Source organism: Megalops cyprinoides, chromosome 18 (genome assembly GCF_013368585.1).
Source record: "Megalops cyprinoides isolate fMegCyp1 chromosome 18, fMegCyp1.pri, whole genome shotgun sequence".
Taxonomy (NCBI): domain Eukaryota; kingdom Metazoa; phylum Chordata; class Actinopteri; order Elopiformes; family Megalopidae; genus Megalops; species Megalops cyprinoides.
The window spans coordinates 24,310,257-24,331,922 of record NC_050600.1 but is presented as its reverse complement, the minus strand read 5'-3'; the positions used below and the strand labels follow the sequence as shown (position 1 = coordinate 24,331,922).

At 43.0% G+C, this 21,666-nt stretch overlaps 2 protein-coding genes across 9 annotated transcripts in view; one reads left to right on the top strand and one right to left on the bottom strand.

Annotated features, from left to right (window-relative positions):
• The first annotated feature begins 4,443 nt into the window (after nt 1-4,443).
• Nucleotides 4,444-9,284, top strand: LOC118793669 (protein shisa-3 homolog). Its single transcript, XM_036551897.1, has 2 exons — nt 4,444-5,327; nt 8,701-9,284. Exons 1-2 carry the CDS (start codon nt 5,057-5,059, stop codon nt 9,282-9,284), a joined length of 855 nt encoding a protein of 284 aa, XP_036407790.1. The 5' UTR covers nt 4,444-5,056.
• Nucleotides 9,285-14,562: 5,278 nt separating this feature from the next.
• The window catches only part of LOC118793072 (probable phospholipid-transporting ATPase IA), a 112,116-nt gene continuing 105,012 nt past the window's right edge, over nt 14,563-21,666 (bottom strand). For all 8 annotated transcript variants that reach the window (XM_036551038.1, XM_036551041.1, XM_036551043.1 and 5 more), the window contains 4 exons: nt 19,665-19,753; nt 19,277-19,369; nt 17,303-17,394; nt 14,563-14,680 (listed from right to left, as the gene is read on the bottom strand). In XM_036551038.1, the coding sequence (XP_036406931.1) occupies nt 14,580-14,680; nt 17,303-17,394; nt 19,277-19,369; nt 19,665-19,753 (375 nt within the window). In that variant the 3' untranslated portion in view covers nt 14,563-14,579. The remainder of the gene's footprint in view (nt 14,681-17,302; nt 17,395-19,276; nt 19,370-19,664; nt 19,754-21,666) is intronic.

Below are 21,666 nucleotides of genomic sequence, written 5' to 3'. Positions count from 1 at the left end.
TCAGCACAGCAACACATTTTGGACAATGCTATGCTTCCAACTTTGTGGCAACAGTTTGGGGAAAGCCCTTTTCTATTCCAACATGACTGTGCCCCAGTGCACAAAGCAAGGACTATAAAGACATGGTTTGATGAGTTCGCTGTGGAAGAACTTGACTGGCCCGCACAGAGCCCTGACCTCAACCCCATCCAGCACCTTTGGGATGAACTGGAACGGAGATTGCGAGCCAGGCCTACTCGTCCAACATCAGTGCCTGACCTCATAAATGCTCTACAGAATGAATGGGCACAAATTCTCACAGAAACACTCCGAAATCTTGTGGAAAGCCTTCCAAGAAGAATGGAAGCTGTTATAGCTGCAAAAGGGGGACCAACTCCATATTAAAGTATATGTATTTGAATACAATGTCATTACAATGTAATGGTCAGGCGTCCGAATACTTTTGTCCATATAGTGTATTTTACTGTTTAGGTAGCAAGAAATTTACTAAGGCAATGCAGAAAAAGCGCAATCCTCAAAGATAACTGTACGAGCAGAACCCCATCTGGGATTACATATTCTTGGTGGCAAGAGCTCTGTCTTAACCATTGAACTGTTGGGCCAGGGCTAAAGGTCTACTCAGCTCTGATGCTGAAAGGCCCGTCTGCCCCATTTTCTGAGAGAGTGTTTGCGGTTTTAAGGGGAACACATAGACCTGCTGTATTTACGACCCTCGAGCACCGGAGCTGAGTAGCCCTGGGCTTGTATTTGATGGTAAGTGAGGCACATATGTTCTGTTATGGCTACACATTCATATTTAGCGTTCTCTCCATCCTTCATTCTGGATGGTTACTGGAGGTTCTGGTGCTGTTTGCACTCTTGTGGTGAATATCAATGTTCTGGTCAAGAATGTTCAGAACAGGCCAGCTAATAAATTGTAGCTTCAATCTGACGTGCATCAAGCTGGCTGTCCAATCCATGCACAAAAAAACCTGTGACTCGGTATGCAAAAGATTTCACATGTACAATGGGAGCTGTTCAATGTGGCAGAGGCACAAAATTTATGAGGTATATATTTAGGTGTTTTTTTGTTCCATCTCAACCTACCTTTTTTGTATCTCAGTTGCTGTGAAACATGATCTCTAGAGGAATTCTGATCCTGGGGAAGTACTGGTTTTAGTTGCAGTTGAGCTCGTTATTGATTAAAGCTGGTGGGGCTGCTCACAGAGAACTGGTCTGGATTTGACGTTGCTCAGTTATCTGCTGGAAGCCTATTATATCACGAGCAACAGTCGAAGTTGCATCTGTATTCCTTCTGCCAAACTGAAGGCTTTTTATTTTATAATGATGCATCTAGATAAAATAAACAGCCTTTTCAAAATAAGTGTTGTTAGTAGGTGTTCAATACACAGGGCCTTGGCTCTATGTGGATGGCATGCACTCTGTTTTGATTGTAATTACTAAAGACATAATAAATGTTCAATTAACTTTGCAATTGATTGCTGTGCAGAGTGAACCACTGTAGAGAAGCACAGTAATGGATTTAGTGAGCCTAATAGCATTTCAGAGCATGCTGTTGCATATTAATATGTCAATCTGCCTGCAGCATATAAATGGGGGACCCGCATATGATTATTTACATTTGGAACTGCAAATGCCACACAGCCGCCGCTAATGCAGCCACTCTTGCGGTGACCGCCATTACGGCTCTGGGAGTGCACTGCAGTAGGGATGAGACAGAGAGGCTTCATGAGCTCCAAAATAGGTGGAGATGTTACAGTATGTGTACATTGACTCGCTGGTCTGAACCAATAATAGCATTTGACCATGGACTATCTTTGGGCTAAGTACCTTGATTAGTTCAAAAGAGGTTTGACTTGACTGATTGACAGCACAGGGTAGCATCACCCAATATGGGGTTCATGACATGACATGACATTACATTACATTACATTACATTGCATTCATGAAGCCTCACTCTACCATCACTACAGCGTCACTAACCTTTTATATATGAATACATATGTGGAGACTGCCATTGGGGCTCTGGGGCTGAGTGTGGGTGAGGTGATCAAGCCATATCATCATGACAGATGTCACGATCCAGCAAGGTCTACTCAGTATCAGCAGTTGAAGAGCAGACACTAAGGAACCCGTGGACTGCAACTGCAACCTTGGAATGGCAGCCACTAACAAATACAAGCCGACCAGTTTATAGTCTGTCTTAAACAAACAGTGCGCATTGATATCAGAGCTGGAATTCAAGCTCTGATCTTGATAACTCATAAAAAATAATGATCTTCCACACTTCATCCATTCTGCTGAGTCCCTCACTATCTTCAAGAAACAACTGAAGACACATCTCTTCCATGTCACCTCATCACCTGAAACATTACTATCTAGAGCAATTTGTTATATCCTCAACTTTGCTTTTCTTAAAAAAAAAAGTAATCTAATGGCTTAATGCACTTGTGTGTGTACCTTGTCGAGTGCTTAATGCACTAGCCTGTACCTAGTCTGGGTAACTATTGAAACCTGGTCATGTAGCACTTCTAATATTGTTGAGTCCTTATGTGGCTTTCTGCTTGTGTTGTACTCTGCCTCATTTATAAGTCACTTTGGATAGAAGCATCTGCCAAACGAAGAAATGTAAGTGTAAAATGTAAAAAATAAAAACATATTGCAATGGCAATGTGCAAAAGAATCATGGGAAGGGAAAGAAAAAGAAATTACTTTATTTTTCTTCTTTTCTTCTGACTTGCTTTCTATTTACCCAGTTGGATATATTCTAGAACTCACTGCTGGGCATTTGTCCAGAGCTCCAAAGCAGATTCACATGAATTCCAGAATGTTCGTGTTTCATGACCTCCAGAGTACCAGCCTGGGTTCTGGAATTAAAGTGCACAGGTTATGGGCCCGGTTTACAGGTACATCACAGATGAAAATGCCATGCAGACAGTTTACATTATGCTCAATGTGTTCTCTCACAGCTGAAATGACACCCTTTATGTGTTGAGCTATTTAACTAACCTATCAACAATATAATGGCCTGCTGGAAAAGGCCTTAATACATCATGACCTTAATTCATCACGGGATTTGAGTGTATGTGTTATTAAAGACTTATTTGTGACTATACAGCATGTGCATAGTTCTGTGTGTGTGTGGAAGCCATATGTGATTTAAACAGATGTATAACTGCAGTTAAGCAATTCAATCCATTTCAATCCTTGTAATTTTGACAAAAAAAAAAAACCTGAACTTTGTGAAACCACATACTAGGACTCACGTTAAGTTGTGAAACCAAATGTTAATTGATTTTTATTACATAAATGAGTAACAGCAACATTTGGACATCTAATTTCTATTTGCTTATTAGAAATGCTTGTTATTTTATTTATAATAAAAATCATGTGTTCTGAGCATCGCAACATCCTGTTTTACATCATTCGTTTTGGAGAAGCAGTAATATAAGAAAAAAAATGACCAGACATTGCCACAAGGGGGCGACACATCAATTCAAGAACAGCACAGGATAACGTAGGACATCAGCAGCATTATTTATACAGTGCAGCAGGTGTCTTTTTAGCCCCCGGACATTTCGTGCAGTGCTTATTTGAACACTGAGCCGGAGGTCACCATGAAAAAAGGTTTTCCGGGCAGAAACCACTCCCTCCTGCAACGGACAGCCTCATCTATACAGTATTACCTACTGGGCAAAAAAAGTAATAGATCGAATTGTTTTTGGAGTTGGCTGAGACCATGGTGACGAAGTATTTTGCATGTCAGTGCTACATTTCGTTTGAGGATGGAATAATTGATAAGCTTGATATTCTTTTATGGTGTTTCGTTTCATAACCTTATCCACTACGTGTGAGATTATTTATTTACTTATTTTGCAGTGTTCCACCTACGTGACTCTCTAAGGTAATGATAGTAACTTTATTTCACCACTACATGGCAAAAGGGAGAAAACATGGAGATGCATCAAAGCGGTCGCAGTGGTGTCCGCATTTGAGTTCAATTATATTTACCTAAACAAATAATTTCCTATACAAGAAAGAATGACTATTTTATTGACCATTTTGAACACTGTCAGACTGGAGCTTGAGTTTATGGCAGCATTAGCCAGTAAACAATTAAAGACATATTTCAATATCAGGAAGAGGAAAATATTCATGAAACTGCCAATATCAGCCTAAGTCCTAGCTCCGTCAAAACGAAGATAATTGTGTCTGTCTGTATAAGAGTCCATCGAACAGTTTCAGACATTTAAGTCTGACTAGATTGACCAGTGTCTAGCACCCTTCTCACGTCTACGTCGAGGTTTCTGCATTAATGACCTGGCGCTGCTAATGACATGAATGCGCACGTCCGGGAGACGGGAAGCGTGCGCGTCTCCATCGCCCCGCATAAAAGCATCAGTTTTATGGACGGGAAAGCGTACCAGCGCGGTACATGGGAAATTCGCGGCTGTTTGCGGAACTAATCACCGTTTACTGTATTCTCGTTTCAGACCAAGGAAAGGGGAAAGAGGATAAGAGACTTCACAAATGCCGAGAACACCGGGAACTTTTCCTTTTTGAAAACGTTCAGCGTTCAGCTTCGTGGCAGCCACTGCATGCGCAAATGCACGCTACTTCGAAGAGCGATTTAAGCTGTCAAAGTCTCGGTACAACTCGCACTTCAGTTCAGACGCATGGTAACAGTCAACTGATACTGTTTCAACAACTTTTCCGCTCTAACCTGAAGCACCCTGAGGAGGAGAAAAACGTTGTATGTACGTGCATGGGTGAATCTGGTCATTGCAGTTGCAGCTTGATGTCAAACCTGGAAATACGACGGAACACGAGAAAGTGTCACTGAATCAAAACATGCGAACCCCTGGCTGAAGGCAATTTTAACATAAAGTATTCCTGTAACTCTACATGTAATCGTTCGTATGTTTTCATTAGAATTCGTTTATATTCATATTTGCTGAGGGAACGTATTAGACCACGCCAGCATACTTAGCGAGAGGCGAAAGACGGTGAACGCAGCTGGAGTGAGTCGGGGTTGCAGACAACTGCATCTCCCGGGATGGTGCGCCTGTTCAACTGCCTCCTTCTCGGGTACTTAACGTGGAATCTGCGGATATCTGACGCTCAGGGGGAGTACTGCCACGGCTGGCTGGACAGCAATGGGAATTACCACGAGGGGTTTCAGTGTCCTGAGGACTTCGACACCATGGACGCGACCGTGTGCTGCGGGTCCTGCTCGCTCCGATACTGCTGCGCAGCCGCGGACGCCCGGCTGGATCAAGGCAGCTGTACCAATGACAGAGAGCTGGAAAACACGGAATTTGCAGCACGTAAGTAACCTTTGCATATACGTAAGTAGCCATGACATATAACAACAACAACGACAACAACAACAACAATAATAATAATAATAATAGCAACTGAGGTAGTGTCATTTTCATAGCGCTAGATAAAGTTTATATGCAACACCTGTTGAATTACTTTACGTGTTGTTTTGGTTCCCGTGGGTCAAATTCACTTCATTCCAAGACAGCTATTTTCACAATGTAATGATCATATAATCGTACATCTATTGCTCTGGGAATAATAAAACTGCAATAGTTTTAGAACTTTAAACGCGGCTCATTTATAAGTAAATGAAGCTCTTTTTTCTGTAAAGGGGCGGCTGCAAACCACAGTCTTCTTCAAATGTTTTAATGTTTTTTCTTCCTGTCTTTTTTAATTCGTACCTGAAATCGCTCGCGGATTGTATATGAACCAAGAAGCTATGCGTTTGTAAGCCTAAGAAGCCCTCTACCATTTTGAGAAAAGTGTACGTTTGGGTTACAAGTTTTCGGTATTCTTCTTCCTAAAAATGAAGACTTCACGCTCTTTTATCAAAAGCAGCCGCAAAGAAAAATAATGTACACATATAAAGAAATTGAAATTAATTACACACATTAAATTACTTTCAAGACAAACGTAACTGCACGTAACAATGTAACAATCAATGTAACTTCAATGGACTTTCAGGGATGTTCTACACTTTCTTAATGGTGTGTACTCTCAGCAGGTCTGTGCATAAAATGAAATAAATAATAGCGCATATTAACAGCATTTATCATTATTGGCGATGATGCAGCTAAATGGCTATATAAATTCTACAATTAGTACAAGGAAATCTAATTAACATTTCTCAGAAAAAAGTAAACGAATGGTTTAGAAGTGAAGTGTGATTAGCTAATAACTCTATTTACAGGAACATATAATTAAATAGCAAATGAAATTTATTGTGTTCCCATTGATTTGGATGAAACAATAGGACTACATTTTTTCGCGTCCAATAGTGCAATTTTAATAATTACTAATTATTATTGCCTGTTATTGTTATAGTTAATGACGGACCTGGCTTTTAAAATATTGTCTACACTCGCACTGAATACGGGCTTCAACAGTGAAAGAAAGCAAACGCGGATTAAACTGAGAGTGGTCCGAGAAGCAGAGTCAGACGGGACCAGCTCCTGATTTCTTTGCTCCCGTGATTTATTTGAGGAGAGGGAGAAGCGACCTGTCAGGGGCGCAGACAAAGCGCCGGGAAAATGAAGTTGACAGTCGATACTCCTGAAGTGTCACCACACATTCCTGAGGTGGTACGACACCCAACGAGAAGAAAGAGACAGGGAATTTAATTTCATTATAAACTGACAACTGCCATTTCAGATTATAAATTTCGTAGTTGTATTCGTGATCAAAGGAGACGTGCAGGTTATGCAGCTGTCGCCGTCTGGACGATAAAATACCGAGTATACATTTTAAACACACATATGTACATGTGATACACAAAAATATAGGACTCAGCCTAAAGATACACATAGCGAGTATTTATATATCCATGCAAATCGAACAAGGTAAATTTTTTAGATTTTAATTTTGATTAAATTTTACTTTTGTAGTTCTTGATTATGTGGGTTACCGGTCTCGTGGTACTTGTCAATCATATGAAATGACAGTCTGACAGGGATGATTTTTGTATGATATTGTCATTTATATATATATATATATATATATATATATATATATATATATATATATATATATATATATATATATAACATTATTATCATTTTATAAATTGATCATTGCGATTTTGAGCTTGGAGTTGCCAATTGAGTCATCGCACTCGAGTAGTTCAATGACACCAAAAAAAGTGTAAAATAGTTTTCATTTTTGCTTTTTTAAAGACAGAATGAAAAAAAAGTCAATTCTTTCATGCGCGCCAAGCGAAATGTGCTCTTTCAAAAAAATCGCTTCCTCTGCTTTACTAAAAGATAAATTAACTTAATAACAACACAAAAACCTCTACGTGCAGATCATGGCTTCAGCGCTGTGTTCTAGAAACCTAATATTCAGGTCTAACAACAGTTTGATTTAAGAAGAATACAGGCGACATAAATTGTTAATAGCAAACGTAAAGTACACTAAAACCTCACATCGATTTAAAATTTTGTTTTGTGAAATAATGTGAAAGAAGTGGAAGAAAAAAAAAGATTTTTTCAAGGTGGTATACGAGTTCCACAATACACGCAATAGTAGGTCAAAGGGATATTCTCTATGGCGCTAGCCGTCAGTTCCACCAAGGTGTAAACGGACCACTTAACGTAAACTGCGTTTGTTGATCTTTCCCCTCGTATAGCTCCTGTTCGGTTAACACCCCACTAAGAAACAAAATAGGCAGTGCGACCCTTTACAATGATGAAACATAGGGATAATAAAGATGACATCGTCAAAGGAAGGCATACTTTTAGTGTGCAGCGCAAGTCTCGAAAACGAAGTGGAAAGCGCAAGAATGAAAAAGGCATCGAGTTGCCTGAAGGTTTATTAGTCTGTGGAAATGAATAGTTTTGATGACAGAACTGAACAAAAATAACGTTAATCTCACACCGCATTCCTGCCCGGACATCGCATTTCACGTTTATTTGTGTGCTTTATTTTAAAGGAAACAATGGGGTCCGTTCTAGTTAGCATGTAATCTGAAGTCTGTAAAATAAACATTTCCAAGAACGCAGGAAGGCAACATGCTTTCTGTTTCCTACATACGCTATTTATTATTTCGGTGTCGTATTTGTCCTCCAAATATGCATAAGCACGACCCATGTAATACGTATGTATTAAGTGTAAATTCTTAAGTAAATAAAGATCTCCATTTCTAGAATTGTTAATTTCACTAGCATCTTTTAAAGAAGCTGACCACATATGTGGCCCTGTTAATTAGCTGAACTTGCCAATCGGCATAGGACGCAGGATCAAAACTAAAGCCATGCTGCAAAAAAAAAAAACCTAGAACAAATTATCTCGTTTTTTTTTATACAATGATACTTTCTTGTATTTTAACAGAAAAAAGTAAAAAAAGTGTTTTAACAGAATAAACCCTCAAGTGTCAGGGTTGTATGTGAAAAAATGTATTTAATTTTTTCATGTTTTCAGAAGGTTTTTCTTCAGGAAAATAAGGGAAAGAGATGATCGTTACTGGTCATCGGAAGTTAAATGAAAAAGCATCGTAATATTTTAAGATAATTTCATAACCCCTTTGCTTAATAATGTTTTTTACTGTAGTGCGCAAGCACCCCACAAACAGCAAAAAGTACAAAACTAGCTACGTGTCTGTTGTGGCTTGTTTTCATTTATAACCTGTGTGTTATAAGCGCTTCTCCCTCCCCCCTGCAGAGCCGGTGTACGTGCCCTTCCTGATGGTGGGTTCCATCTTCGTGGCGTTTGTGGCGGTGGGCTCTCTGGTGGCGGTGTACTGCTGCACCTGCCTGCGGCCCAAGCAGCCGGCCCAGCCGCCCGCCCGCTTCTCCCTGCGCAGCTTCCAGGGCGAGACCATCCCCATGATCCTGACGGCGGCCCCGCCCACCCTGCGCTCCCCGTCCCGCCAGTCCAGCTCGGCCACCACCAGCACCAGCTCGGCCGGCGGCGGGGGCTCCGTGCGCCGCTTCTCCCTGGGACGGGGCGACGTGGCGCAGGGGGCGGGGCAGGGGGCGGGGCAGCAGGGGCCGGCGGCTGCCAGCGCCCCCTCGTCGCCGTCCTCCCCTCAGCCCGCCCTCCCGCCGCCCCCGCTGCCCCCGCGGTACACCGCCCCGCCCTGCGCGCACCCGCACCCGCACCCGCACCCCCCGCTGCAGCTCCACCAGCCCCTGCACCCCTCCCAAAGCCCTGCCTTCCTGCTCCCTCAAACGTACTTCCCCTTCCCCCTGCAGACCGACCCCTTCTCTGGGGGAAAGGGCTTTGGGGATTTCGGGCAGAGCTGACCGGGAGTGGGGGATTGGGGGGGGGGGTTGGGGGTCCCGCGCTTCCGCCAGAGGCTGCTGTCCTGCCAGAGGGGTGCCGTTCTCAGCCGGAGACACTGCGGGCTTTTGTTTCAGCTTAATGCACTTTTATAACGTACGCTCCCTGTGAGAGAGCGACGTTCACCATTGTGCTTTCTGTCTAACCGGATTTGTGTCGTCGCAAAAGCAGGAAAAGTGTGCGGCTCATTTAGAAGTCTATACTGGCTAGTTTATAAAAGGGCTTCCCTTGCATTCTGTGATACCACCCTGGACATGGGGACATTTGGGTACCCTGGCAATGGATCTCAGAAAAGGAAATGGGAAATGTTGACAATGTTGACAATCGTGAGCCTTTATAAGAGAGGGAAATGACTGACGGAAGGCTTGCAGCAAGATTTTGATTCATGAAGTACATTTTAAGAAAAGCACAGAAACTGGATCAGTGTGGCAGGACTTTTCTGGTTGGAAGATGGGGTCAAGTGGGGAAGCACATTCTGCCATATTCACTGTCTTCCCAGAAGCTGGGCATCATGTGTGTCAGGACTTTACCTGCTAAAATACAATGATAACCAAGTGAAAAATCTCTCTGTTTCAGTGCTTCTTTCATTTGTCCATTCGTGTACCATTTTGGCCCGTAACACCAAGACGTCTCTATTCTGACTGGTGGGCAGAGACCTGAGGTAGCATTCAGACTGGATAGACTGCACTCGGACATTGGGATGTACCATGAAGGAAGTCAATGTCAATCAACTGGTATCAGACTCACAGCTGGTGTTAATTAACTGCAAAGGAAAGAAAAAAAAAATTGAGCATGCAATGCCTCATCATACTAGCGAATTGATGAAGGGCCAGAGTGGTTTGCTGCCAGGTTAGATTTCTGCAGAAAGTAATTCTGTTTGACTGCTGCTCTTTTGATGGGAAACAGAAAGAAAGGGAGTGGCTCTGTTTATGACACAAGATACATCTACAATAACAAGTACAAATTACTGTTATTCTAAAAAAAAGGGGGGGGGGGGGCAACATTTGAAGTAGATATACACCCAGGCCACCATCATATGAGTCATGGGAAGAGTCATACAAGCAAAGGAAGAATAATAATAATCCTCATCATAACAGTATTGGGTTTTCTTCCGTTCTGGGAGATGGAGCAGACATTTAAAAATGGTGCTTTTTGTGCGTTTTCCTGTTTGGCTTCTCACCGCTTGCATTTCCTGTTATTTGCCACACACATAGCGCAGGGCTGCAGGGGAAAAGAGAATCTTTCGGTCGATTTCTGTGGGAAGTCTCAGACTGGGGCTACACCCGATGCTTGTTCGTGTCAGGGATAAATATTTATGCATTTGTGTGCAAATGTCAAAACACCAAAGGGTCAGTTTTGAAGATTGCATCTGGCCCCCCTGCAGAACTGATGTTCCTTCCTTTGAGGAATATAGGGCATGGAGACGCTATAAATATGAACCAATTTTCTTAGACCCCGAAAGAAATCCATATAAGAGTTATATACTGTATGCAACATTTTTTCTCCAGTGATTAAAATGGCATTTTATCTTACCTGTGATTTACTAGAGAAATTTGTTCTGGTTGTTTAGCACTAATTATGACAGGCAAAGGCTGGAAAAAGTATATATTCATCTTGGTAGAACTGTAGGATAAAGGCGGGTATACACTCTGCGATTTTGGGCTGTCCCAGACGAAAGATGATCAATGTGAAAGAAACGTGGTGATATCTTTGGTCATAACTCCAAAACGGTGGTCCTACGTCGCACTGCAAGAGGTTCAAAGATGACCGTTGTCACAGTCTTGTGACCAAAGATAGCCTAGGACAAAATTCTGACAGAGGATGACCATCTCACAATGTAACTGCTGCTATGACCTACGACTACTAACCAACCAACAGGAATGCAGCATGAAATGACGCTGATCAATGTGACACTGGTGCCAATCCCAAATGTAATAGACAGAGGTAAAACAAAGGTAAAATGCGGGTAAATCGCTGATGATGTTTTAATCTTGTATATTGACTTGCGTCATAGCCTACGATTCAGTAGGTGTTATCATCATACAGTCTACATACATCTAACTTGACGTCGTACCCAGGTTTATTAGATCCACATCGCACAGTGTGGCTTGCAATAAACTTTGCTGAAAGATTGCTGAAATCTCAGTCTGTAGGTGCCTTAGCAAATGTGCACAACTCTTCCGCGTGTCTTTTACCTTACAAATATCTGCAGGCACATATGATAGTGTCAGCATTTCCTGTCTGGACAGGAAGTCTTTAGTACTCATAGGCAGAGTCTGTGGGGGATTCTCAGAGAATTTACCTCAATGGAAAATTCGACAAATAAGCAGTTCTACGCGTTATACTGTTTAAACACTTTATGCATAAATATGTACTGTATGTCAAAAAATATATTGACAAGATTCTACAGATTATAAAAAACAGACTACTGGCTGTTGTCTATGAAAAATGACTGACACCAATACAATTTTTTTTCCCACCCGTATTTTATTTCAGTAGTCCTTCATGGCGGTAAAAGACATTTAAAATGTTTAAAAGCTGCAGTTGCCTCATGCAGAGGAATCACAATAGAAGTAAAAAAAAAAAAAAAAAAAATCAGTTAAAGAACTTTGTCATATAAAGATGAAAACAACAATAAAAAAGGAAGAAATAAACGGACCAAAGAACATTTTTTAAAAAAGAGAAAAGACAGTAGAAGGAAAAATTCCAGAGGCAGTCCAGTGAAAAACCCATCTCAGTAATGCAGCAAACGACAATAGTGTTGAGAGCAAAATGATCAGCTGAGGATTTTCAACCGTCCAACATCACCTGTGCTGGTTCATCTCAGAGCAGCAACATTCAGAAAGAGCTGACAGTACACCCCCCCCCCCCCCCCAAAAAAAAAAAAAAAAAGCCAATGAAATCAATTTATATCCTTAAACGAGCAAAACTACTGCATTCATTCAGCAAACAGTTCTCTTATGTGTTTGAGAGTAACTGTATATTCACATCTAATAAAGCTGCAGAAGTTGCAACGGTGTAGCTCCTCCCACCCCAACATCAGTATTAGCAAACTGCAAACTGTCCAAAGTTAAAACATGTCTCTGATGACTACAAACAGCCACAGAAGTGCCACCAAATGACAGACATGTAGGACAGCAAGATAAAGCACAGCAGAGGAGAATGTCCCAGGGACAGAAGAAATGGGTATCCTCTGCTATAGAGGTAAAGAATGCATTTCTTTACAGTACTTGCCAAGCTAGCTCATGGGGAGGGCTGACCACCCCTTGCTAAGGGTGAAGTGGACAGGGCACTGGGTGAACACCAAAGCCTCGCAGGGGTGGAGAGAGCATGACCAGGGACGGGAAACAGGTGGGCTAGCCACACACAAAGTTATGCGGTAGTGGGAAGGGACCGCCGAGCAACCTGGGATCATGCAGACAGCAGAAAATGGCACCGCCATGTTGGTACACAACCGCGGTCACAGTATCATACTCACATCCATCCATATGATCACGGAGAGTTATAAAATATCCACACACACACACACACACACACACATACACACACACACACACACACACACACACACACACACAATGAGCAGAAACTTCTCCCACAGGGAGAAATGAACAGATTATTTGATTTTTTTTTTTAAATAATACATTTTTAACAATTTAAATAATGTCAATACATTTAAGGTTCCACCATTCCATCATACAAAGCATGGCGAGACAGGTGTATTATCTGTCTAGAAGAGAATAAAACTAAAACAAATGGAGAAATTCATTATGCAGCAGGCTGATGTAAAAAAAAAAAAAATGTACTTGTGCAGTAGCTATATAAAAATATGAATTCACAAAAGAAGTGGAGACAGAAGAGTTTCTACACTGCAGATTTCAGGCTAAAAGTTCTTTCTCCCTTTAAACTAATGGCACTTTCGATTCAAGGGATAAACTCTCAGTCCTAACAGAAAAACAAGAAAAAGAAAACTAGCATCTACGATTATAATGAAGCATTAGTTTGACATGCTTTCGCCGACCATCGCTGACCCAAAATCCTTTGCTTGGACTGTGCCACTGGCTCTCTGACTTCATCTGCGCAGACCACCTGCGCATCCACGCAGATGGGCCAGCCACATCACGTGTGCACAGCCAGGATGCGCATACACAGTTTGCTCTTGCCTAGTGGGGTACAATCATCACTGACACTTTGAATACTTTCAGCTCTCGTAGGCACTGTTGAGATTATCTGCAGCCGAGTCACACACAGTCAACTGGTTGAGAGCAATCGGGACACTGTGTGGAATGATACAAATTTAGAAAACATTTCACAGCACTATGCTGAAAGTGCCTTTCCTTAAAGGTAAAAGGAAAATACACAAATAATCCACTAACAAATAATAAAAAATCAAGCCAAAAGGAATAACATAACAATTATAACCCTAGCCAGAGAGACTTGCAAGTGAGGCCTTACAATATACCAGTGTTAGAAATTTGAGTGCAAACCCCCCAAAATGTAACAAAAATGTCTGGTCCGAAAAAAATAAAAAAAAGAAACAGAAAAACAAGGTCCATTCAGTGCTAGGATACAACTTTGGAGTGAGGAATTGTAAGGCTTTTTCAATATACGGAATCGCGTATTTTGATATTTCAATCAGCAGTTACACTCATGACTCGAGGCGTAAAAAAAACACTGTCCACATCTGTGTTTCTTTGGCAGTCTACACTCTCTTCGGCCTTGCAATTGTCAAGGTTTTTTTTTTTTTTTTTTTTTTAATTCCCTTTATCTGGATTGTTTTGTCACGTTTGGATATTTATGTGCCATCTACTTGGAAACCACAGCCAAAAACCCTTCTTAGAATTGATATTTTCCGTTTAATTTTTACAGTGTTGTAAAAGGGGAGCTCTTTGGCTGCCCTCTGCAAGTCCTTCTATTTGAAAGAGAACAGCCATTGTGTAAAATTCAGCACTCTCCTGATGGCCAACTGGTAAGGATCTTCAGACCCACAGACTTTTACAGTAAAAGTGCAATGCTCATGTCTGCTCGATACACAAATACAGTAAAGTGACAATTTTTTTGTTCCTTGTTTTCCCTCCCTTTAGTAAAAAGTGCAAGCATCCCACCCCCCCACCCCCCTCCCTTTTGACAGAAACGGAAGATGGAGAAAGTGGTCCGTTGGCTTCCTGTCGGCTCCCCTGTTGAGGCATAGAGAGGGAGGGTTGCGTCTTCGAGGAAGGGAGCGCGTGTCCCGGCGGGGGGGGGGAAGGGGCGGGGCTTCACCACTCGTCCCTCGTCTCCCGCTTGGTGGTGTCGTACACCCGCATGACCTCCGACTGCGAGACCACGCCGTTTTCGTCCTGAGAGAACGCGTAGCCGTCTGCCACGGACGGAAGAACACAAAGTGCACGTCAGTCAACTATCTTGCTGCCACCGTCGGGTTTTCTTCAGTCAAGCCTAATCTTCATAAAAAGCATTACTGAATCTCTGCGTCTGATTTTACACTTTTAAAATAAAATATAAAGGACTAGGCAAAGTCTAAGACTTACAACAGAAATCAGAGTAAATGCTAATAACTATAATGAAATATATGCAGATGAATATAATGTAAAAAAAAAACAATACAATGAATACAAAACCATATTTTAAATTATAATATATTTTAATACATATCAACATATAAATGTACATAAAATATACAAGAAACACAAAACTCAAGGCACACTCCTTTACCCCTACTTTTAGCCGATAACAAACCACAAATCCCACAAGCCTATTTTTCAATCAAGAGGCTTTCTGGTAAAAAAAAAAAAAAAAAAAAAAAAAAAGAATAAACAGGAAACAGAAGAAAAACAGTTTTTGTGCCACTTACACACCGTCTTTCAAAAATTGTGTAAATCAGTAAATTCAATAATAAATTTCAGAAAAGTCATAAATTTACTTTTTGAATCTGACCACCAGTTCCAGGTCACAGAACGACAGACAGAGTTTGGGCTTCACCTTTGACCCCAGACTCACCTTTACACCTCAACAGATTCAGCCAATACCTGCAAGCCTGCATGAGCATTGGGGGCAGGCCCGGCCAGAAGGAGTGCATTGTGGGAATGATAGTGAACCTTTTAATGATGCTGTTTTGTCCCATCTAGAGATATCCTTCTATCTACACAATACAAAGCAAGTGGGGTTCCACACAGGGTACTAGTGGAGCGTTCACTGGAGACTACAGGTGTGAGTCTCAGGGGAAGGGATAAGGCCATACATGCTATATTATATATATATATATATATATATATATATGCTATAAAACAACAGTCAGCAGGGAGAACAGAAATGAACACACAAACAGAAGAGACAAAGAGTCCTACACAAGCTGAATTAGACTAAGATGACCTGTGCTGTTAATTTAAGATGTTCTATGTTTTGATACTGTGCTTTTCGCTGTTAGTTTAAAATGCCCTGTGTGTTAGGGGTAGGGTTAGTTAATATTGTGTATCAAAGGCTAAAGGCCTAGAGCACTTATGTGCATTTGTCTTGTGTGAGGGGGGAGATGGGCTGGAGGGGGAGTCTGTCTCACATCATTTGATCTCATGTAATGCTGTGTTACCTCGCCTGTGGAGAGGAGGGATGAAGCTCATTTCATCTCACACAGAGCCTGGAGATCTTGATGCAGAACAATCAATAACGGGCAGAAAAGGTCTCCTGCAGTCAAATGATGCTTTCCTCCCCTGCAGCAGTCCCGCTAATGTCTGTGTGAGAGTGTGTGCGTATGTATGCTCATGTATTTATGTGTGTGTGTGTGCGCTTGTGAGTGGTAATACGACTCAGTGGGCCACATGTATCAACGGTGCGTACGCGCTACAATTGTGCTGAGCACTCTTCTACACATAAAATGGTATTTATGAAGATACTTACCAGGAAAATATGCATACCTCTGTGCATAGTGGCGTACGCATAAAATTTGTAATTTGCAGATTAGCGAAACCGGTGATGCAAGTAAATGGGTCAATCATTGATGAGTGTTACCGCACATGCATCCATGTGAAATACTGGTTTAAATGTAAACTGTGAACAATGTCAGACATTATGGCAAAACTGACTGTCAATTTGGCATTATTATATTAACACTGTAATTGGGCCTTGTAGTCAAAAAAATTAAAACGTCACAGATCACCATGTGTAATCAAACATTTTTAATGCGCACTCCTATCTAACAGGCTCATTTACAACGTAAGCTTAAAGCATTCACAATCAGTATGGCTGTGCTAGCACTTTTAATAGATATCGAGAATAGCCTAATCAGGCATGAACATGTGTTCAGGGACCAGGCAGACTTCTTCGCCAGTGATGATGTATGGCTAATAAGTCGCCTTAGATTGCCAAGGGCTGTTCTCTTCAGCCTCTGTGAGGAACTGGAGCCTCTTCTCAGAGAAGCGTGGAGAACCCATGCAATACCGGTTCATCTCCAAGTTCTAACCACCTTGGGTTTTCTCGTGTTCTCGGGTTCACGTGCACATAATCTCACGCTGATAGACAAGACAATCAGACGTACGTGGTGTTTGATAACTCTGACGAAAAACCTCCGTACGCAAATCGTGGGATTCTGCGCACACATGTTCCTATGGCAAGTTGTACACAAAGATCGATACATATGGCCCAGTGTGTGTGTATCTACGTGTCTGTGCATGTATGCTATACTATCTGTATGCATGTGTATGTGCATGTAATGCATGTCTGTATGTGTATGTGTGTGTGTGTACGTGTGTGCGCGCGCGCATGTGTGTGTTTGTGCGTGCGCGCGCGTGTGTGTGTGTATGTGTGTGTGTGTGTGCGTGCGTGCGTGCGCGCGTGTGTCTGTGTGCGTGTGTGCGTGCGTGCGTGCGTGTGTGCGTGCGCGTGTGTGTGTGTGTGTGTGTGTGTGTGTGTGTGTGTGTGTGTGTGTGTGTGTGTGTGTGCACGTGTGTGCGCGCGCGTGTGTGTGTTTTCACACGTGTGGCAGACTCACGGAGCAGGTTCTGCTGGATGGAGTTGGAGCGGTAGGCCGTGCCCGTGTTCTTCTTGAAGACGTTCTTCAGGAGCTGGGCTGTCTCTGTCAGTCTGCACGGGAGTTGGGGGGGGCGGCAGAGACACATGGAGCACTTCAGCCAGACTTAATGACCCGTACATTTTAAACACACCCCCCACCACTCCCAGCCCCTGAATGAACCCTCGCGAGAGCAGTTCCTTTTCCTGCTGGAGACGCATCACACAGCCGTATTGTGGAGGGGGGGGCGAGAAGGAAGCGGCTAAATTACCGTGCGAGGGTTCAGCTCTCCATGCCACAAGGGATGCCAGAGCTTCCTTTCCACCCCTTGCAGGATCCCCCCACAGACCTGGACCAGATCCATTTCTTAATGGACCTCACGAGGGGCTACGATGTCAGGCCGCCTTGTCCCTCTCCTCCCGGAGACATTATGATACATCGTTTTAATAACCAGGGACGCGGCAAACTCCACTGCTGTCGCTGAAGCCAAAGAGTAAAGTTTCAGCTGTTGGACGGCGCTTGAAATCACTGATTCCACTCTGAGTGGGGCTTTGCTCCAGAAGTGGTTTCCCCCTGCTCTGTGAGCACCAGTTGATGATGTTAGCTCCAGCACATTCTCCAAGATCACCTCCACCATGTACCATATGTGCATTGAAGTGAAGATTTTTCTGAAGTGCAGCTAATAGGCAAATCAAACTTGTGTCATTTAAGTCCTTTTATTGTAACTTTATCCCCTTTCAGAAAAGTATTAATAACCAATCATATGGCAAACATTAAATGCACCCTGCAAGGTAACACTTAATTTACCTCAATTTATAAACACTCCTTGCACAAGCATTCACACATTCAACCACTTTCTCCAGAAAACTTATCTGAAGCACAAATGCTTCATACGGTTTGCTAGTAAACTGTGGTCCATTTTTCAAAGAACATTTTCAATATCCATTTTATGTCAGCCAGAATGTGTTATGTAATCCTGAATGCTAACAATTCGATTAAAGGTGATTAATTTGACTGCTGGGGTGGAAAAACAAAATAGTCCTCACTCGCTTAAAGAATGCCTCTGAGAATTCCTCACACACAAAAAAACTATGAAACTAACTATGAAACTTTCCACACTTGGGGTGTGTAACTTGACCGGAGACGGAAATTCTTGGAGCGCTGCCTGAATCTGCTCTATGTTTTTCTTCGTTTTCGACAGAAACAAATACTCCCCCCTCTGCAAACACCTCGAATATTTGTATCCGTGCAGGAACACAAAAGGACCCCTGATGGTGAGGAATATCCAGCATTTCTCCTGTTCCCCTGGGGGGGGGAAGTACCACCCCCCCCACCCACCTCCCCACAGAGGTAACACCAAAAGCAAACACCCGATCGCTTCCTCACACAGACAGACCTTAAACATTTCAGCTGAAGACAGACCTCTGGCATTTAAACTGACGCTGGCTCTATCGCCATTGGCTCAGGCCTGCAACCAATGCAGCGGTTTTCCTGCATCGTTTGTGCTTCGATTCCATTAACCCAATAAAGGCTGGAACCACTTTAACGGCAGCCAGCACACCTGTCTATGTCCTTTGCTGTGGGGTCAGGGCAGTTGAGCTCTAAAGCTGCGTGATTAGGACGCAATCAAGATCATGGTCAGGTTTCCTATACATGGATTAGCAACAAGTGCAAATCTCGCTGGGCTGTATTAATGATAAGCGGCCCGGACTAAGTGCTACCTCAGGCATGAGAAGCTGGGAAAAACTGATTATTTTTAAAGAATGAGAACAGCTTATGACCAAACACAACACAGTCTCTACTCCCTCCATGTACTGGCTACCCCTGACAAAAGATCCTTATCCCAACCATTTCATGTCAAATCTTGATTCTGATCTTGGATAAGGTCCAAAAGTGACTATACCATCCTGTTCTCTGGAAGTGAATGTAGGACACAGGAAGCAGGGGGGCATGTACCTTTTCCCATGAACCACTGCTCCAGGGTCCCGGGACATGGCCTCCAGCTCCTGCACCTCATCCACTAGCGTCTTGAAGCAGACCTTTTTAAACCTGTGGACGCAATGTAGTGATGTCATGCAACGTGACACATTCAACGGCACACTCCACAGCAGAGCCCCCAGCCAACCCCTCCGTCAACCCCACTCCATACCCCTTGACTGCCCCAAATTCTAACCCCACACGCAGTCCAAAGCTCTCACAAGGTACCACACACCGACTCTGCATGCTTCCATTATGCATGACTCACATGGCGTAAATGGCGTTTTTCATCATTGCGGCTTGTTTGTGGTCATTGAGAGAGAGAGAGAGAGAGAGAGAGAGAGAGAGAGGTGCTGGACAGACTCACACTTTGTAGGCCACGTCGAAAATGAGGGAGGTGACGGGGATGAAGAACAGGCCCATCCAGAACACCCCTGAGCTGAACATCATGATCGCCTGTAAAACACACATACATGCACAGAGTCAATCTTGCTCTCTCTCTCTCTCACACACGCGCACACACACACACACACACACACACACACACACACACACACACACACACACACACACACTGGGTCAATCTCTCTCTCACATAAAGACACACATGCTGAGTCATTCTCTCTCTCACACATACACACATACTCAGTTCCAGATACAAAAACGATTTAGTCGAGCGTGAAACTGACAGAGCTTCAGAGAGACCTCGTTAAGAGAGACCTCGTTTACATGACACTCAATGACAGGCTGGAGCATCTCTGAAAGCCTATGGCTACCAGCTTCCCTCTGCAGATCATGTCTCCTGATCGGTCAACAAAAAGAAACTGACCTTTCAAACAATCGAAATCGAAACAATGGAAACGAGCACAGTCTAACCACAGTTTCGCTGAGAGATCTACGGTTACAGACACCTGCATGAAACTGCAGGGTTTCACTGAAGGAGATAAGGAAGGCTTGGGCTTCGGGCAAGGCGGAGTATTTTATATCATTATTTATCATAACATTATGGGGCCGGCTTCCTACCATGTTGTCGTGTCCCCTCTAACACGGTTAACAGCTTTGGGAGAAAGGGGAGGAGTCAGGAGTTTGCTCCACCCTCTTGAACCCACAATGTTACTCTCCCCCCCAACGTATACACACACTTAACCATATGAAGGGTTGGCAGAGTTTATCACACTGCCAGAGATGGTGCTCTTTCAGACAAAGTGAAGACATTTTATACGGAGCTTGTGTTCATTTTGGCTAACATCTCCAATAAAACATAAAGCAAAATAATGCATGAAATCTTCAACCAAAAATCATGAACCAAAATCAATGGGAAGCATCTAACCAACTAAGAGAGGGACCCTCCTTCCAACTGACCAACCGCCATCCACATATGTGATCCTTTATGCAGCTTAGTCGGATGATCATTTCATAATAGAATAATTATTTTCACAGTAAAATTCCAAATTCAAAAGAAAGAACCGTTGATTTTTTTGGGATGGCCACACATTTTATGATTTCACATTTTACAGGAAACCAATATGTGAAAAGAATTCCTTGCCTGGTTTAAGGGAAGACTATGAGTTGCAACACAGCTTCCCCCCCTAACCTCACCTCATGGGTGCTGCTCTCGAAAATTATTACCGAGCTCTTCAAAGTTACGAGCATGACTTTCTTGTTCCCTCTCGGTTTTCCTTTTTTTGAGAACCTTGCTCAATCCATCACCGGGGAGAGAAGTCGAGGCTGCTCAAAACAACAAACTGCTGAACACGTGCCAAGCGACACGGAGGGGATGTGGAGACAGAGAGCGGGAGAGGGAGAGAAAAGGAAAAGACTACACTCTATTAAACCCCGAGGAGGCAGGGATTCTCCGCGGTGGAACGTCACGTGCGTTCGGCCTCGCTGGGTCGTGTTTGGTTTGGCCCGAAGCACACCGAAATCCATCTGTCACTGAACGTCAAGGAGCAGAATTCGTGCGGTATTCACGAATTGCCGAACACGCGTGTGCCATTTGTTTAAATCCGGAGGGTCGCGGACAAAGCCCCCTCCTGTAATATGAAACAGAGAAGGGGTGGGAGTGCCCCAAAGAATCTTGACCCCCCCCCCCCACCAAAGGCCCCCCCATGTCACATGCACGCAGATCAATGTCACAGGTATTAAAGGTGCCAGGTGTTTGCAAATTAGGTAATCTGTCCATCATTACCGACAAATCGATTCTGAAGGCTTAGGAAAACAGAGAACATCTGGAGCACAAAGCCCCAGCTAAAGGGCTTGGCATTTGAAGTGAAGATGTGGGCAAATGAAGACATAAAGCAAACAAAGCAACTACAACATCACTTTGTGAAAAGGTTACTTTTGAAATGATGCGTTTTCTAATGCGCAAA